The sequence below is a fragment of the Vespa crabro genome, chromosome 19, assembly GCF_910589235.1.
Source record: "Vespa crabro chromosome 19, iyVesCrab1.2, whole genome shotgun sequence".
Taxonomy (NCBI): domain Eukaryota; kingdom Metazoa; phylum Arthropoda; class Insecta; order Hymenoptera; family Vespidae; genus Vespa; species Vespa crabro.
The window spans coordinates 3,860,001-3,880,000 of NC_060973.1; the positions used below are offsets into that span (position 1 = coordinate 3,860,001).

The following is a 20,000-nucleotide window of genomic DNA, read 5'->3' on the forward strand; positions in this document are numbered from 1 at the left end:
AAAGAGAAAGAGAGAGAGAGAGAGAGAGAGAGAGAGAGAGAGAGAGAGAGAGGTAACTGTTTAAAGATTCACAAGACGTCAGGTGTCGGATTAAAGATTCGACGTGTGTCCGGACTCGTCGTTCCTTCGAATACTCATCGAAGAAGGGACGTGCTAGTCAATACGAAAGACTCAGGTGTACCTTGGAACAACGACTTGGATACGTCGGCTTGTCCACCTGGAAAGACACGTCTGACGAAAATGCCCATTTCACCGCGCGGACTGTCCCTTCCACCTACAACGCTAAATCCTAAACTTGGCTTCCCGTAGCCCTTTTCAAACTTCGCCACGTGTTTCGTCAGATAGTGCTGAGATTCGGTGTTAGCCTCGAAACCATTCTCCGAGTCCTTTCGATGATTCTTCGACAGGGAGGAGAGGGGTAGAAAGTCAGGTCGTTTGCTAGATCGTGTTGTATCCTCATTGACCTTACTGTCTTTCGATAAACTTTCCTTCGATTTGTCGTCTATCAACGACATATTCGAAAGATTCTTCGCATTTTCAAGATACTCATACTCGCCAGGTAGAGCGGCTGACGTTGGCGTTGGCGGTGCTACATAGACCTGGGGCACCGTTTCCTCATAAGCTGTCATCAATCTTATCTTATTTCCTGTAAACGATCTAAGGAACTCTTGGACCTCCTCAAGACTCTCAAGAGTTCGTAACTCCTTCCCTTCGACTTCAACGATCTCGTCACCGAGTCTTAGCCTACCGTCCCTAGAATAAAAGATAACGATTAAATGATGGATGATGATAAAGTTGATAAAAGAAAGAGATAAATGATCAATCGATTACCTACCTATGTGCTATACCATCGCTTTCTAGTTGTACGACTATATAACGGATCTCTCCGAGTCTTTGCTGAGCCAATCGTATTCCCAAACTCTCTTTTGGATCTCTCTTCTGAAGTTGAACTATACGACAACGTCTAACTCTCTTTGGTGGCTGTATGATATCGCTGAGAAAACGAGTCTTATCTTGTTGCAATCTTATCCGATGCGGTGACACGTCAAGTGGTTTCGTTACGTTGACTATATTGCTTGAACCATCGCCGCAGATAGGAAAATGAGAATTCGTATTGGTATTATCGAACGATGTCTGATGGATGCTCGGTAACAATCTACCAGAGGTACTCTGATGCCATCTTAAGCCGTCTATTACATCACCTATTTCTGAGGAATCAATTCTCGTTTCAGTCGCCGAACCCTTCCTCAATTCTTTCTGTTCTTGATCTTGACACTCGCTTGGGGTTGAACTTCTTATGGGCTTTTCCAATTCCGAATCGATAACGCTACTGGTGTCCGAGCTATCTGTACATTTCAAACTTAAAGCTTCGTTCTCCGACGCGGCTGCGGATTCACCCCTAGGACCGTCACTGTCGTAACCGGACTCGTTCGAGCTCACGTAATGAGACGATAACCTTTGCTCACCGCTTGGCGCTGAATTCCTTCTGTCGATTCTCAATGTAGCCGTAACATCGAGTTCTACGTTCAATGAAGATGTCTCCGAAAATCTAAGATCCATTGTTCTAACAGGAAAATCCAATCTATCTTGATTGATCTCGGATCGATGAATACTTGGATTTCCTCGTCCAAGTGACATTGGACTAACGTTACCGTATGCACCGTAACGCGCCGAATCTTCATGATTAAACGTATCCTCGATGCGCTCGAGTTCGCTCGGATTTAGACTATATCTTTCCTGTTTTTTTTTAAATTCCACATAGGAATTCCTCGGAGGCTTTGGCGTCTCTTGATACCTCGAAACATTACCACGACCCATATTACCATTTCTAGATCGTTTACGTCCTAACGTCGTCGTACCGGTGTAAGAGTCTTCGATCTTCAACGCTGGAAAATGTTCCTCCGATGCCGTTTTGAACAATCTTTCGTCCTTCGAAACGAATGAACTGTGACGTTCCTCAGGCAAAACGGATAACTTTGATCTTAGAAAAGCATACGGGAAACTAGATTTCTTGGCCTCTTTGAAATCACAGCTACTACTTTTTCTCATTGCCGATTCCATTCTTGATCGTCCAAAATCGCATGGTTTGAAATTGTTCCTAGTCGATGGACTTCCCGTGGGACTCACCGATGGGCTACCAGTTGGACTACCCGAAAGACTTCCTGATTGGCATACGGACGGTGAAACGTCATCGTTCGGATCGTCAAAGACATCGTCATTTCGTCGACCGGCTAAATCGTCGCAGGATACTGTTTTATCCTTACGTGCCGCGATCCGTAGATCGATTCCTTCGGATGGATCATCGCCCTTAACGTAAGTAGGACTTGTATTCAATTGACTTGTACTGCAACTTCTAAATAAATTCTCTTTCTCCGTTGATTTCGAACTTACATCGACGTTCGCTGAACGTCTGTTGATTCTCGTAGAATTTAACATACCGGTCGAACCCATACGAATGAAAAATGATTTGAACGGCGACGGTGATCTCTGTGAATTTCCTGATAACCTTTTCGAGTCCACCTTCGAATCTGTCTTCTGTTGTAACGTCGTCTTGTTCAACGTAGGATTTATATTACCATTGTTGTTATTATTGTTATTAGATTCATTATTATTATTGTTGCCGCTGGGATCGGATCTTTCTAGGGAACAAATCGTTTCACGGGAACCAGCTCTACGAAAGGAGTCTATCTTTTTGCTCATCCTACGGCCCCAGACTCCTAAGCTTGACCCTGAAAACAATACAAAAAAAAATATATATATATATATATATATACATATGTATCGTTAAAGAAAATAATTTTCATTTTTAACGAATGAAATTTTTCTTCCGAAAAAAGAAAAAAAAAAAAAAAGAAAAGAATTTATTCGTTCGGATATTTAATTCGTAAGTTTAAATTCGATAAAACCCAATGAAACCAGAAGAAAGTTATGGAAAGAGACTTTGAATGGCATTGGACCACCTTAAGCAAGACGAAAAACGAGCTGGTATTTGGGTTCACGCTCGACATATGGTCGGTCGGTCCCTTCAGGAAATACCATTGAATCGAGTCGACGATTTTCACTAACGATTTATTAACTCCTTTACTCTCTTTTTCTCTTTCGCGAATATAATTGTCTTAATAATTCAACGATTTGTATAAATCTATCGTGATAAAGAGAAAGAAGAAAAGAGATAGAGAAAGAGAGAGAGAAAGAGAGAGTGAGAGATAAAGATAAAGAGATAGAGAATAAGAACGTACAAGAGTATATCTATTATTCGAGAACATGTTCATACATGGCGAGTATAGTAAACGTTATTCCATTCAGCCCTTTATTGCACCACCATCCGTACGCATGTAAATGCAGTTCATTAAAGGCAACTATTTCCTGAAGAAATGATCCATTGTATTGCGGCAACATATGGCGTTTGCCCTACCCTTGCTTATACCCATGATCATCGTACTGATGCACTTTGCGATCCTTAACATCGGTCAATGTCGTGATCTAACATTCCGATCATTAATAACTTTATACTTAACTATTATATCAATTACGAAATAACATCCTTAACATTTGTTAAATTAAATAATAATTCACAGTGATGGGGTGTGACCATCCTGCTCCTCCCCCCTCCTTCCCCATCCGTCCCACTATTCTCTTAAAACAAAAAAAAAACAGAAATAAAAGAAAGAAAGAAAGAGAAGAAAAACAATCAAAGAAAAAGCAAACGCGTCTGAAATGAAAACTCAGTAACAGTCGAAACGTATAACCGTTTGGGTGATGTTCAAGAAGAATGAGAGGGAGAAAAAGAGAAAGAGAGAGAGAGAGAGAGAGAGGGTAAAGAGGAATAAAAGAGGGAGTGGGAGGAGGTGGAGAGGTCGATGGATACCGGGACAGCAACGGGCCACCTCAGAGGACGAAAAACCACCCGGCATCCGCATTCGAGCTCGACATATGGTCGCCCCCAGGAAATGTTAAAGAAGAAGAAAAAGAGAGAGAGAGAGAGAGAAAGAGAGAGAGAGAGAAAGAGAGAAAGAGATGGAAGAAGTCGAGCGAGAATCGAGCCAAGTCCATCGTCGAAAGCACGGCTGCTGGTTCCGCGTATTTTGCGACTACTTTTTCGAGGTGTCACCCCGGTTAACGGGGCCGTGCCATCGAGCCATTCGATCCTCTACGAACAACCAAGACGATTGTCAAGCTGCTCAGGTATCGGGTACACGTGTTTTGCGATAACGCACGCCGCGATACACGAAGAGAAACGGTCTGCTGGGTCGAACGCGTTATAGCCTCGTTAACGGCCAGACGTACATACATACATACATATATACATACGTACTTACGTACATACATATATGCATTTGTGCATATGTATGCATGCATGCATGCATGCATGTATGCATGTGGTACATGCCCCAACCCATACTGCACTCTAAAAGTCTGCCTTTCAATCTGTGCCAATTTACTTCTTTACTCGATTACATGTATCATAATAGAGAATAGATTTATTATTGTCGATAATAATTTTCTTTTTTTTTCTTTTTTTTTTTTCTTTTTTTTTTGAAAGAATTTCTAGTTCTTATTGATTATCGGATTATTATTATTATTATTATTATTATTATTATTATTATTATTATTATTATTATTATTATTATTATTATTATTATTATTATTATTATTTAAAATTTTGAATTATTTTAGATCATAATAATAATTGAGATCTGATTGATAGATTAATAAATTGATTAACTAAGATAAAGTAATGTGAATTATTTTGTGAGATTGTTTTGTTCTTATCAAAATTTTATCATCAATGAATTTGTTTCACTGTTTCATTCATTCATTATTATCTCATATTATATTAAAGTTTATTTATTTTCAAATGTAAAAAAAAAAAAAAAGAAAAGAAAAAGAAGATGAAGAAAAAAAGAGAAATTCTATTTTGATGCATTATGGATTCAAACGATTAATTAATGATGAAATAATTAATTTGATAATTGTAAAGTATTACGAGTTTACGAAATTATATAATACCTGTTATCGAATGATAGAATTTTTATTTCACCATACTTGAATCACTTTGTCTCACTATTTTTTATTATTTTTATTTTTTTTTGGTCCACAAAGGTGAGAAGAACTTTATAAAATAGTAACGACTTGGCTCGATGCTCGAAAGGAACTGTTTTCAACGAGAACTAAGAGAGGAAGCAACGCGTTATAATCCGCAATGTAATTCCAGAAGGAAGTGTCCATGACCGTGTCGCAATTGTGCCTGTTTCTGAATCGAATCCTGTCAGTGTGAAAAGTGTTTTGCCCAAGGATTTTCTCGTTAAATCTGCCAACGATTTTAATTGATATTTATTTGAAAAAAAAAAAAAAATAAAAAAAAAGAAAGGAAAAAAAATAGAAAAAAAATCATTGTTCAAAAATATAATTTTATTTAACAAATTATCACATATTTTCAATCTTATATTTTTCACTATACGTCTTTCGATTATTCTAAATAAACGTTAGATCTCTTTTTTCGATTTAATTCCAATATCATTATCATCATCATCATCATCATCATCATTATTATTATTATTATTAGTAGTAGAAATAGTAGTAGTAATAATAATAGTAATTGTAGTAGTAGTAATAGTAATAGTAATTTTATAATAAAATGTTCGTGCAAAAATTCGTTCAGATTTGAAACAGAGTCGAGTCATGTTGACTACTTTCTACCAGCACTATTGTTGTATACCTTTTCGCAGAAAAGTAACGGCAATACGGTTAGAGATGCGGATAGCATGAAAGACGATGATAATGATCGAAAAAGAAGTACTGTACTTACATACATTTAGTTTGTAACGCAATAATCGACTGAAATTAGAATCGAAAAGCTTTCGAATTCTTACATGGAGACTATCACTTTCGTTTTTTTGAAGAATTTTTCAAGAATTTACGAGGAAAGGAAACACCTATACACACACACACATACATACACATATGTATACTTGTTTAAGTGTATAAGTTTCTTGTTCCTAATGAGACACCAGTCGAGAAACAAGCAGACGGTTGATTAGTGAAAGGATGCGATATTTCGAGATTAGCGACTACTCGTACCAAAGTGTTGATCAGTTCTTCTTAAAAATAGCATTAAAAGACAAAGAAAATGTCGAAGAATATTTGACCTAAGTATATCGTGTCAAATAGTCGAACCTAACGATTCTAACGTGACATAGAACAAGGAAATCATCGGAGCATAATGTTACAAGGTATTTAGTTTCGCTAACTGAAATCTCTTTTGGAAAGGAAAAAAAAAAAAAAAAAAGAAAAAGAAAAAAGCAAGAAAATCTGGTATATGTTCCATGTTCTAATGATTCTCGAGAAATTTTTCTTACAACTTAAATTTTTCTAAACAAATTGTCATAGAAATTTTGTATCTTATATAAGATATATATATATGTACATAAATTAATATCGTAACGATCGAGGTATAAAAATAAAAAAAAAAAAAAAAGAAAAAAAAACAGAAAAAAAAAATAGAAAAAGAAATAAAAACATGATTAACATTACAACATTGTAAGAAAAATTTCCAGAAGAAAATGATCCAGATCAAAGGATGATCCACCCTTTTTCAAGTGCCCCGTGTCTTCATCTTTCTTTTGCTTTTAAAAGAATTAACGTTCGTTATTCGAAATAATCGTCAGTTCGCGAACTCAAACAGTTTGAGTTCGTAAAGGAATGCAAGGTATTTAAGTGTAAAAATCGATTTCGTCTTTTCTGTCCCTTTTTTCAACCGTACAGCTGCGTGTTGCTTCTGGTGTCCCGGTCGAGCAAGTTCGGTTCGTCGAACGTGCAGTGCATTAACGATTTACCGATTTTGTAAACGACGAACTTTTCACTACTCTCTCGAAAACCATAGGGGTACATACATACATATATGTGTAACCGTAAACTCAAGAGAGAAAGAGAGATAGGGAGAAAGAGCGAGAGAGAGAAAGAGAGAAAGGGACAGAGAACCTGTGGATGTTAACTGTACTCTTTACGAGTCCGTTATCGTCGATCACTCTTCAAATCGAGAATAGTCGAGGATATATGCGATAACGATCTTTTTTTGTTAATCACACGTCGCATCATATTAAATCTATACTACTTATCAATATCACGAGTAAAAACGAGAATATGACCTGACTCGATATAAAACCAGACGGAGTTAAGTCGTTTTCTTACGACGATAATGATCCTCTTCGTTAGTTAATTAAAACTTAGATAGTGCTACTCGACGAGATTTCATTCGTTGAAGAATATATAACATATATATATATATATATATATATATATATATATATATATAAAAAGAAAAAAAAAAGAAAAAGATGCGTGGAAGAAGAAAATTCCCAACTCTTAAGATGATTCCAAACTTGACGCTTCTATCCTATTCAATAAGATCCTTCTTTTCCATCCAATGTAATTATTAGGCATATTACCTACTAACGAGGAAGCTGTTTCAGATAATTAACTACTTCGAATTTCATTGGAAAGTATTAAACGTCAATTATCGATGCGCGCTGACCCATTTCTTTAACGGTAAAAGCTACACGGGAAAGTCACGTACGAACGATTTCAACTGGAAATTTCTATTGAAATCGTTTTCAACGGTTTTACGATTAGAAATTTTGTTGATTGCGAGTATGAATAAAATTATCTTTTTTTAATTTTAACGATCAACGGCAATCTATTCGAATAGAAGCCAAAGGGAACCTTTTGTATTTTTATTACCTTAAATTTTATTATGCATTATTATTATTTTTTTTTCTTTTTTTTTCTCCAAATGACAAGAATAGAATTTAATGGATTCGTTAAATTCCTCTTGAATAACATTTCTTTTTTTTTTTTTTTCTTTTTCTCTATCTTTCTTTCATTAATAAACGTTGGAATAATTAATTTAATTCAATGCAATTATTTATTTAATTATTATTATTTTTATTCTTATTATTATTATTATTATTATTATTATTCAATCAATCATATATCACAGTATTATTTATTTCACATTATTCCTTTATATATTTCATCAGAATTATCGTTTTATATCATTATATATGTATGTTACGTCGATGCATAATGATGCATACATAGATAGATAGATATAATATTTTCTTGAAAGAGTTATGTATGAAAAGTCGAATGAGATTGTATGTCAGCGATAAGGATGCAAGAAGTCACGTACGAAACGCAGATGAGAATAGCACGCGATTAGAAAGAGAAACTATGCGAAGAGAAGAACGAGTCTAACGAGGTGTGACACTTCTCTGATGATGCGACAGGAGGACACATCGTGACGACATAATCGTGTGACTAATTGTGGACCGGTCGCAGAGTACGTCTTTCGAATATCTCCCAAAAGAATTAATTAACGGCCCCCTAGTAGTAGTTCCGAGGTCGTTCCATGCCGGTTTTCTAAAGCCTTTAATAAGGTTGCCCTTTCGTAAGGGAAAAGAAAACTGAAAGGAAGAAAAGAAAAACTCGAAGCAGCAGAAGCAGCAGCAACAGCAGCAACAGCAGTCTGTGCAGGTGCTCTTCTACGAAATCTAAAACGTATATCTTCTTTTCTCTGTCTTATTCGTCTTACCTTTATTCGTATATTCAATTCATTTCTATCTTTTCTTAAGTATACGTACATATATCGTTCATATGTGCATGTATGTAATATATTTATGTTATAATAATATACGTATGTATATCATTTGCTCGGTTGATATTTATTATTATTAATTTTCTTTTTTTCTTTTTTTCTTTTTTTATGATATACTTTATCAATCTACACTTGAGTATTATTACTTTTATGTTATTGTCATTGAATTAATTTTATTTTATTCATTTATATCATTGTTATTCATTCATATATAAATATTATTTATTATCAATTGAGATATATTATTTATGTCTATTATCAAACTAGAATATTTTGATCATAGTCTGTTTAATATAAATGCAAATTTCAAATTTCTTTTCTTAATTTCTTATTATTACAAACTTTTACGTATATATTTATTTCTTTCTTTCACTTCTTTCTTCTACTAAATTTAAGTAAGTAATAAATTCAATTCATCATTCATAGTTGCACATACATATACATATATATATATATATATATATATACGCATACATACACACCATATAAGTTCGAACGTACGAGTTACAACTCGACGAACCTTGAACGTTCCACCTTCCATCGTGCGGTTACGCCATGATAATTCACAAATTGCGCAACCGTTGCATCGCTATACAAGACGCCTATGTGCACCGCATTCCTATCTACGACCACTGGTTCCGCTTCTTCGATCACTATAACGCGAGATTAAGAGCGACGATGGAAAACCACGAGTGAATACAAAAAAGAAGAAAAAAGAAAAAAAAAAAGAACGAAAGAAAAGAAAAAGAATCTACAGAGATATGTACTTTTCTTATATATATATATATTTTTTTTTTTCATTTTTATTCACCAATAAAAAAAAAAAAGAAAGGGTCGAATGAAATTTCTTTGAAATAATCGTCGATTCAATATAAATCTAAATGAAATTGTTTTGAATGAAGTATGTCCATTCTATTGGTATATTTTCTTTTTCTTTTTTCTTTCCTTTTTCTTTATAAATTTTATGTTAAAGATCGACGAATTCCTATTTCGTACGAATTTTCTCGGCTTCATTCTTCTCCTTCAAGACGAAATTTCGTAAGAAATTTTTGCATGCCTATCTCGTTCCGCTCTCCCTCTTTCAAACAGTTCATGAACATTTAGTATTGCGAGGTGGAAAGAAACGCGTGGTTAGCCACGTATACCGAGGGTCGCGTCTCTCCAGACATACACACACACACACACACACACACACACACACACACTCTTCAATTATTATTATCTTTATCTAAAATCACAAGGGGACAAAACGTTTCCTTTCGACTTTCACCAATCATTATGTTATTTCCGATAATATCTGGCGTCATCGAATATAAAATTTCATGTAATTCTAAGAAAATGATAAGAATGATGACGATAAGAAAAGGAAAATATCATGAATATTGATCTAACATCGATACCAATTAAAATAATAAATAACAAATATATTATGATCAAATCCATCTGTAAAATATTTTCAATGATAATAATAGATATATCAATTGAATTTAATCGAATAATTTTAATTAACCATAATGTAAATACTTCGATCGAATTTTAATCGAATCAATATTTAATCGTTCCAATCGTTGACAATGTCTATAATTCGAATCGAATTTAATAAAGAGTTGTGTAAAAAAAGAAAAAAAAAAAAAGAAAAAAGAAAAAAATAAATAAATGAAAAGAAAAGAAAAATGTCTACCTACCTCGTTGCTTTTCGGGCTCATGCTCGACGATGAACGCTGGCACAGCAGTGACCATCTGATAGTCGGTCTGATAGTCACTCCGGTAGTCAACCTCAACGACCTCCTGCTCCTCGTCCTGCTTCGAAGAAAGTAACGCTTGCATCGCTGTAGCATCGCCGCAACTTCTTCGGCTGTATTTCGTCCTGGAGATCCTAAGTAAAGCCGCAGGACTCAATCCTTGGGAATTGTCGCGAGAAACTGGAATCGTACTGATACTCGGCTGAGTCTCCGATTCCTCGAGATTCGTGCTTCTCGGTAAAGAAAGACCGACGTCATCGGCACTATGACGCCTCGATTTCGATAATCGTTTGAACATCGCTCTTCCTGAAAAAGGAACAAAAAAAAAAAGGAAAAAAAATGAAAAAAATTAATCAGAATACGCATTGACGAATGAACGAAACGAAAAAGAAAAAAAGAAAAAACAAAAAGAAAAATAAAAGAACCCTCTCGGAGTCTATTGTCCATCAAGACAATGACCGATTGTGTAAATATTTCGAATGAAAATTCATAAAATCGTAGATATCGGACGTTAATTGAGGCACGAAAAACGAAGACGATTTGGGGAATTCTTAATGAACCAAAGTCGAATTTTTATCGTCGTTCTGAACAATTATTTGGCTCTTCGTGGAATCTCTTTCTCTCATTCTCTCTCTCTCTCTCCAAAAAAAAAAAAAAATAAAAAAAAAGAAAAGAAAAGAAACAGCTTCTCACCGATGGGACCGCGAAGATATATCTCGACGATCCTAGATACGCTAAATAATAAATAATAAAAAACTAAATCTGAAAAAAAAGGACAAGAGAAAAAGGCCGATTCAAATATGATTCCAATAAACAGAGTCGTCGAATTTCGATGGTCGATGAAGAAAAAAAAAAAGAAAAAGAAAAAAAAAAGAAAAAAGAAAAAAGAAAAAGAAAATTATTTACGAGAATCTAGAAGGACAACAACATTGACGGAACACTGACGATCGTGTAAAATACACAAGGATGGACCGATCGGAACGTCCTAAGAAGAGTAGGGCTTGGCGAGGGGAGGGTCAAAAGGGGGAAAGGGGGAGGGGTTAAAGCATACTAGGAACTAAAAATAACGGCCGTTAAAGCATAAAATATCGTCGACGTTTCGTGTAACTATAAATTGTCTGTAATACATACATATATATATATATATATATATATATATATATGTATGTATGTATGTATATATATATATATATATACACGCATAGAACACGTGACTTACACGTTTACAAAGTAACAGATAAATAGATATATATATATATATATATATATATATATATATATATATATATATATATATATATATATATATAGAGATAGAGATAGAGATAGAGATAGAGATAGAGAGAGAGAGAGAGAGAGAGAGAGAGAGAGAGAAAGAGAGAGAGAGAGAGAGATAGAGATAGAGAGAGAGAGAGAGAGAGAAATATATATAATATACAAGATGTTGATACCTATACATACGTGGATGCATACATACACATAAACACTCTTCTCTGATGGCAAAAAGAAGAGAGAAAGATGATGGTTAATAACGTTCCACGAGGTCGCGCTCGACAAAACATCGCGCGTAACAGTGGCATTATAACGATCTCAGTTGCGAGAATATTATTTTCGAATGGCATCGGCCGATGTATAGAGCAATTAACTTCTCTTACGTTCCTGGACTACGAAGGCCACTACGCAATATTTATTTATTTATTTATTTATTTATTTATTTATTTATTTATTTATTTATTTATTTACTGTACTCAAGGCTATTCAACTTCCCAGGATCCTTTCTTAGAACGACAGGACGACGACGACGAAGACGATGATAATGATAATGATGATGATGATGATGATGATGATGATGATGATGATGATGACGCTGTTCCTGGTGATGCTGTGCTCTGCTTCGATGCTTCCGACGTGTGTATGTGTATATATATATATATGTACGCACTGTGTGAGAAAGAGTGATAGGAAAACATGGAGGCGCAGGATGTTCTATCTCTCTCTAACTCCTTTATTTCCTTTTTTTTTCCTTTGATGTTTCTTTTTTGTTTTCTTTCGAAAAACACATGGCAGAGCCCAACGATTTCTGTCGCTTTTACCTTCTCGCAAGGCTTGTCTCTCGACTCGCTCGATTAGCTCTCGACCGAGAAAGAGAGAAAGAGAGAGAGAGAGAGAGAAGCTCGAGAAAGAGAATCATCATCTTCTTTACTCTTCTTTCTCATCTTAGTTCTACTTCAACGTTTATCCTTGAACATCCACGAGAGAAGAGCGAGGATTGAGCCCGTGATTTTCTTAATTCGTACGAGTCAGTAAGCAAAGGATTTATGTCGGGACGAGTTAGAGAACTAACGTTATCGTATTGGAATACTCTCTTTCTCTCTCTCTCTCTCTCTCTCTCTCTCTTTTTACGATCGATCCCTATATCTTCTCGATCCTTAATCTTAAGATATTAAATAGTATTCGATGATTTATTCTAAAGAAACTTGTCTATCATTTGATCTCTCTCTCTATCTCTCTCCCTCTCTTTTTCTTTCTTTCTCTGTGCATGAATTGATTCCTATATTTTATAATATATTTGCGAAAAAGTGATATTTATCTTCTTGAAATTATATCAAATGATAATTGTTGATTTTTTACTACATAGATATATATCTTTATCGTCTTGCAATCATCTTGAAACTTGAATGAATTGTAACGTTAATTAAATTTAACATTACAGTTGGAAAATTAAAAATGAAAATGCAATATCTTACAATTATCGTTTCCTTTTCTTTTTAAACGTCTCCCCCACTTCTCGTAATCACTTTCTATCTCTTAATTACTTTTTTCTTTGTTTTTACGGAAACTCGAAATAAAGTCAAAGAACTCGTTACCCTTTTTATCATGATCATCTTTAGAGAAGTACATTTCAATTGCAGTGTATAATTTTATTAATCGTATAACCTGGTATTATTAAAAAAGATCAATTGTTTTTCTAACCTATGAGATCTTTGATCTCTCTCTTTCTCTTTCTCTCTCTCTCTCTCTCTCTCTCTCTTCTACGCTTCGTTATTTATATCTAATTATTTATCTTCACGAATAAATTAATCAAATATATATAAATTGGATATATAAATAACGAAACATTATTATATCCTATCTATTATATATCATCATACATCAAATACAACACTTATCTTTTATATTCATCTCTAATAATATTCTAATCCAAAATCTAAACAATTTACAATATTATCCTATACTAAATTTCTATTATTTCTTATGTTCTTTTCTTTTTCCTTTCTTTTTCCTATTTGAATGAAAAAAGAATAACATTTCTTTTTCTTTGTATATTTATCAAAAAAAAAAAAAAAAAAAAAAAAAAAAAAGAAAAGAAAGAAGTAACGAAAGAAATGTCAATTAATTTTCTTCCAAAGGGAAAAAGGATAGATAACGAAGGAATCATTTTTTCTTTATCTTTATAATACCCACGAGGATTAATTTCTTCTTCCTCTATCATCTTCTATGAGCAAAGAATACGAGTGAATAAGTAAAAGGAATTTGCTAGCTAAACCACAAGATTACCAGGTCCCACGAGATAAACCAAAGAAGAAGTTCTTAATGCAAACTAGATCACCTATGATTATAGTTGGCGCGCTAATTACCCCGGTTAACTTTATCAAAAACTCGTACGTGTATCCTCTTTCTTTCTCTCTCTCCCTCTCTCTCTCTCTCTCTCTCTCTCTCTCTCTCTCTCTCTCTCTCTCTTTTCTCGGTAACGCAGAGTAACAAAACCGAGAGCAGCAAAAGTCAATATAAATGAAACTGGAACCTCGATCGGACTCGTTCATCCGATCACAGCAGCCAGATAAATGTATCCGTGCTTGAGAAAGCAAGAATTTCTTATGCGTATATATACATAGATATATACATACATACATACATACATACATACATACATACATACAAACATATATATATGTATAGATATATGTATAGATATATGTATATATCTACATCTCTTTTTCCCTTTTTCTTTTATTCCCATATCAAACGACACGGAAGAACGAAACGATCTCTTTATATATCGGAGGACGTTGCATAGCGTTACGATTCTATCGAGATAAAAATAGGATAGATTCCAACGAGAAAATTCTTTTCTTTTTTTTTTTTTTTTCTTTTTTTTTGGATTATCTTTTTTCTTTTTCTTTTTTCCTTTTTTTTTTTCTTTTCTTTTCTTTTATTTTATTTTCTTCCATGTTATCTTCATATGTGCCAATTCACGGTTTACATGCTTCTACGAAATCGATCGCTTGTACGGATATATCGTGAAAAATGATATTCTTTATCTGACAAGTAGAAGGATACTGAATATCAAAGAGAATACGAGTATACGCGAATTAATAGATACCTCTATGTATGATAATTGTATAATTAAAATAATGAAAAAGTAATGAAAAATTAACTTTCGATCAATTAATATCAAGAGAAGAAGAAAAAAAGAAAAAGATAACATTATAACAGACATAGAAAGAAAGAAAGAGAGAGAGAGAGAGAGAGAGAGAGAGAGAGAGAAAGGAACAAAAATAAACAAACAAAATTGTTATAATTATTAACAAATCCTTTATCGATATTAAAGGAATTAATTAATAAATAAGAGAGAGAGAGAGAGAGAGAGAGAGAAAGCATGAAAACAATTAGTTATACTACTTATCAAGATTTAAAAAAAAAAAAAACAAAAAACAAATATTAAATCAAATCGAATGAAAGAAAAAAAAAAAAGAGAACAAACAGAGAGAAGGTAATATAAATGTTATTCTTTAAATAGTAACATCAGGAACAATCGATCATTTATTTTTTTGTTCTCGACAGAGGTTTCGGATATTCTTTTTTGTCCGAAAATATTTCGACAGATTCAAACTCTCTCTCTCTCTCTCTCTCTCTCTCTCTCTCTCTCTCTCTCTTTCTCTTTCACGAGTGAGTTCAGGAGCAAGCCGCCAATTAAACGTCTCAGAGACGTCTCCTGCTCGTTGCTGTTAGGCTCGAAAAGTATGTATGAAAGATAATCGTCGAGACTCGTTAATTCGCACGGAAACCACCTGTCGGCCCTTCCAAAACGAAATATACCTATACATACATACATACATACATACATACGTACGTACGTACATATACATATATATATATATATATACACACACATATATATATATATACATATATATGTTTAAATTTCTCTTCTTGTACTCTCATCGGTACCTTCGAAATATATATCGCGATCGCGACATCGAGAACGAGTAGCAGGCGCGAAATCAACTGCTCGAAATCTCGTACTGGTAATTTTTCAACAAGCAGAATGATGATGACGATGATGATGATGATGATGACGAAAATGATGACAGAAGTGTGAAAGAAAAAAAAAAAAAAAAAAAAGAAAAAACGAAGCGAATGTACAAGTTATACCAATGATCGATCTTTTTTATATTCATCTCTCTTTCTCTCTCTATATTAATATTTTAATGTTATATCACTTTCTATTACCTTTTTTCTTTCCTTCATTATTTGATCTAGATATAATTAAATTCATGTAATAATTAAAAATTATTATTTAAATTCAATTAAATATATATATATATATATATATATATATATATATCTATATATATATATATCATCATTTTTAAATTCATTTATATAAATTTTAAAATAATACTCGAATGAGTTTTTTCAAGCGTCACCATAAACCATCTCTTTCTATCACATAATAAACGAGTTCGGGTTATACCTTTTATACATATATATTCGAAGATCCGTGAGAAAGATCTGAATCCTTTGGATCGTTCGATATTTTCTATACGATCGATATACATATACTTATATAATACATACACACAAAAACACACACACATACACAGACACGCATGCACGCACACACACCTACACACATATCCCCCCCCCTCCCCGGTCGAGACACTGAAAGTCTTGGAATAATGTAGGTCATCGATTTGGTACTCTCTATGGTCTCTCCGTAAATCTGTCGATTGAAGAAGGAAGATAAAAAAGAAAAAGGAAAATAAATAAAGGAAGAAGGAGAAGAAAAAGGAGGAAGAAGAAGAAGAAGAAGAAGAAGATGATGATGATGAAGAATCAAAGTGGGCGACTTTCGACTCGAAGCAACCTCTCGAGATCGAAAGCACGTTGTCGTGTTACTATCGCGAAGAGAAAGGGAAATTCTGCGCGTTCCTTCGGCAGACGAACGGTCTAACGATCTCCATCTCTTCTAAATACGTGCCTAGCGTGTTAGAAAAGCGCTATGATTATGTGAAAGCTAAAGACAACAAAGTGAAATTAATATCCAGTAAGATAGAAAAAAAAGAAAATTATTTTTATTTCTCTTATCCCGTTTTCTTGTTTGAATATTTTTTTCTTTTTTCTTTTTTCCTTTACTTATTTTTTCTTCTTTCTTTTTTCTTTTTTCCTCTTTACTTAAATATATAATAATTATTAAAGAGGAAATTTTCAGTCTCGTATCTTGATCGTTTTTTTTTTCTTTTTTTTTTTTCTTTTATTGTATACATACGTGTGTATATTGTTAATAGCTTGCTTAGACGTTTAGTGATGAACGATAAAGGTCGATTTAACTCTCGAGACACATTATTTAACGAATAACCAGAGAGAAACGATAAGTAGTGTTCGAGAAATTCTAATTATGGGCTCATTGATCAAGATGGTAAGATAGGAGAGTACTCACTTTGTTGTCTTTAACTTTCACATAATCTTAACATCTTAATCTATTACACTTTACTACCAAAGGATATAATTAAACTAATATACATATATGTATGAACAACAATTTCAAAGTAATTATGTAAAAAATGATAATAGTATTATTTGTAAAATATATCTTGTATTAATATAAAAATCTTGAATTATTATATTAAATCTTGTAATTGAAATAATAACAATAATAATGTTTTAAATTAAAATCTTTGAAAAACAAAATATTAAATATATAATATTAATGACAAAATTATTTCTAAATATATGCATTATTTAAAATACATCGAAATAATAAATCATTAAATGAAATTTTTATATCCGCAAAATGAAATTTTAAATACGTCAATTTTTTAATTTCATTCAAGAACGAAATCGATTGATTTTTTCATTCATGTATTTACAATTTCTAATCTTTGTATTAGATCATTGAATCGGATTTTAAAGGATGAAATCTTTTCAAGCGAGAAAGAGGATATTCGAATCGATTCTCTTTTTCCTTTTTTCTTTTTCTTTTCTTTTCTTCTTTTCTTTTTCTTTTTTTTTCCTTTTACAACGTCGCAACATGAAGAACATTATGCAATATCATGCGATACTTCCTTTTCCTGTCTCGAGTCATTTAATCGTACGACTTTGTCGTATGATGAATACGGAAATCATGTAGGTGTGAAATTTACATTGATAATCTTTTAGACCTTGAAAATATTACGTTAATATTACTTATGCATTACAATTATTACTTATGCAATAAGTAATAATTATTCTTTTTTTTATTATTATTCCGACGTATATAATATCATCGAATAATAAATATTTAATTGGTATTATTGTTATTATTACAACGCGATCATACTTTTTAACGATAACAATGATATAAGTAAAATGGAATAATTGATATAATTAAAAAAAAAAAATTAAAATGAAAAAAAAAGAAAAACAGAAAGAAAGAAAGAAAGAAAGAAAATATTTTTACACACCCCACAAAAATCCATTTTCTTAAAATAGTAGGTACCGTTTGGAAGTAACACCTTCTCAGTTTCAGTTTTGCATTATAACGAATATATTTCCACGTGGTTTCTCACGTGCGTACAATTATGCATCCTCTACGAAGAGAACTTTAAAGGCCAGAGTTAGCAAGTAAGCAAACAAGCAAACAAGCAAGCAACCAAGCAAGCAACCAAGCAAGCAACCAAGCAAGCAAGATTCTAATTCACTCGCACATATATTTTCAATGAGTCAGATTTTAGTTATAAATGTTTGGACTTCCTATGAGCGGAATAGCGAACGAAATACACATACATATACATATGTACTCATATACATATATGCATACATATATATAGCTATATATTTATGTATGTACACGTACGACGATAGTTACAAAAGAATGCAAAGTGTTAAGCTCGAAAGAAGAAGAAGAAGAAGTAGAAGAAGTAGAAGACGAAGAAGAATAAGAAGAATAATAATAATAAGAAGAAGAAGAAAAAGACGATGATCTCGAAGAGACTCGAACATACAATTGGAAGAAGAGCCAAGGAACACCTGTCACATGCAAGAGACACGAACTAAAAGCCATACGTAACGAGCTCTGCTTTTGGATTTATGCTAATACCGTTGGAGCATGCTCTATACGAGAAACGAACGAGCTTTTCTTCATCATGTACGTGTTTTACAAGTAAAATTCCAACCATGATTATGCTCATTATTATTATTGTTGTTGTTATTATTATTAATATTAATTTGTAAGAAGGACAATATATATATATATATGTATATCACTAATTAACTATTAAATATTCATACGTTGACAACATTATTAATGAGATACGAGTAAATAATTCTAATTGATTCATTTATTATATGAGAATATTAACATGAACTCAGTTGAGGAAAAGGAAAGAACGAAAGAAAAAAGAAATGAAAAAAAAAAAGAAAAAGGAATTAGAACAAAAAGAAATAAAAAATTTTAACATTGATCCTAACGTCAAAAATGTTTATCTATGTTTATCATAATTCTTTTCTTTCACTACATTTTCTTTCTTATTATCCATTATACTTTTTCTATTATTCAATTTATTGATTTGACGATTTTACAAAATCTTTATTTGCATACTTCTTTACATTCAATATATTTTCTTTTTTATATGTTTGTTTGTTTGTTTGTTTGTTTGTTTGTTTTTTTTTTTTTTTTTTCATTATAATTCAACAAATTGTGTACGCATCTTATCAAAAATAAACTTCAACGTATAATATTTATTAATCAATATTATATACAGATTATATATTAACATTATATTTGTATTTATTATTACAACTTCGATACATTACGATAAAGAATCGATTCGATTTGTAATTTTCATATTCTCCCTTTCCTTTTCTTCTCTCTTGTTTTTTTTTCTTTTTTTTTTTTTTTTTTTTTTTTTTTTGTTAAGTAAATACCATCGTGTAATTTTTGACGTTTCCGCGAAAAGAATCGAAGAACGAGGAAATTTACGATACACACATTATCACGAACTTATGGCGTAAAGTGAGTACTTACTAGTACTAGTGCGATCACGCGCGCAAATGCCCCAGGCTGGAGAAAGTCCCTGACGGAGGCTGCCGTACAGCGTGTAGGAACTGCACGCTCGCGTATGCACTTTTATGCCATCGACGAATATTGCATGGTTTCACGTAACGCACGTGCCGCGATACATACTCCGCGTATTCGATTCAGCCGACCAGCTCTTTCTGTGGATTTGTCGATGGATACACACAAAACACGATACATATACACACACACACACACACACACACATACATACATACGAGCGCGTGCACGCACACGCAAAAATTCTTTCACAGATATGAGA

General features: G+C 33.0%; 1 protein-coding gene across 2 annotated transcripts in view; it reads right to left on the bottom strand.

Moving 5' to 3' along the window:
* The window catches only part of LOC124430688, a 69,947-nt gene that overhangs the window by 1,948 nt on the left and 47,999 nt on the right, over nucleotides 1-20,000 (bottom strand). The window contains exons 2-5 of one of the 2 annotated variants that reach the window (XM_046977623.1): nucleotides 19,688-19,878; nucleotides 10,342-10,704; nucleotides 836-2,729; nucleotides 182-753 (exon numbers count right to left, since the gene is read on the bottom strand). In XM_046977623.1, coding sequence (XP_046833579.1) covers nucleotides 182-753; nucleotides 836-2,729; nucleotides 10,342-10,696 — 2,821 coding nt within the window. In that variant the 5' untranslated portion in view covers nucleotides 10,697-10,704; nucleotides 19,688-19,878. The remainder of the gene's footprint in view (nucleotides 1-181; nucleotides 754-835; nucleotides 2,730-10,341; nucleotides 10,705-19,687; nucleotides 19,879-20,000) is intronic. The other variant, XM_046977622.1, reaches the window with a different exon arrangement.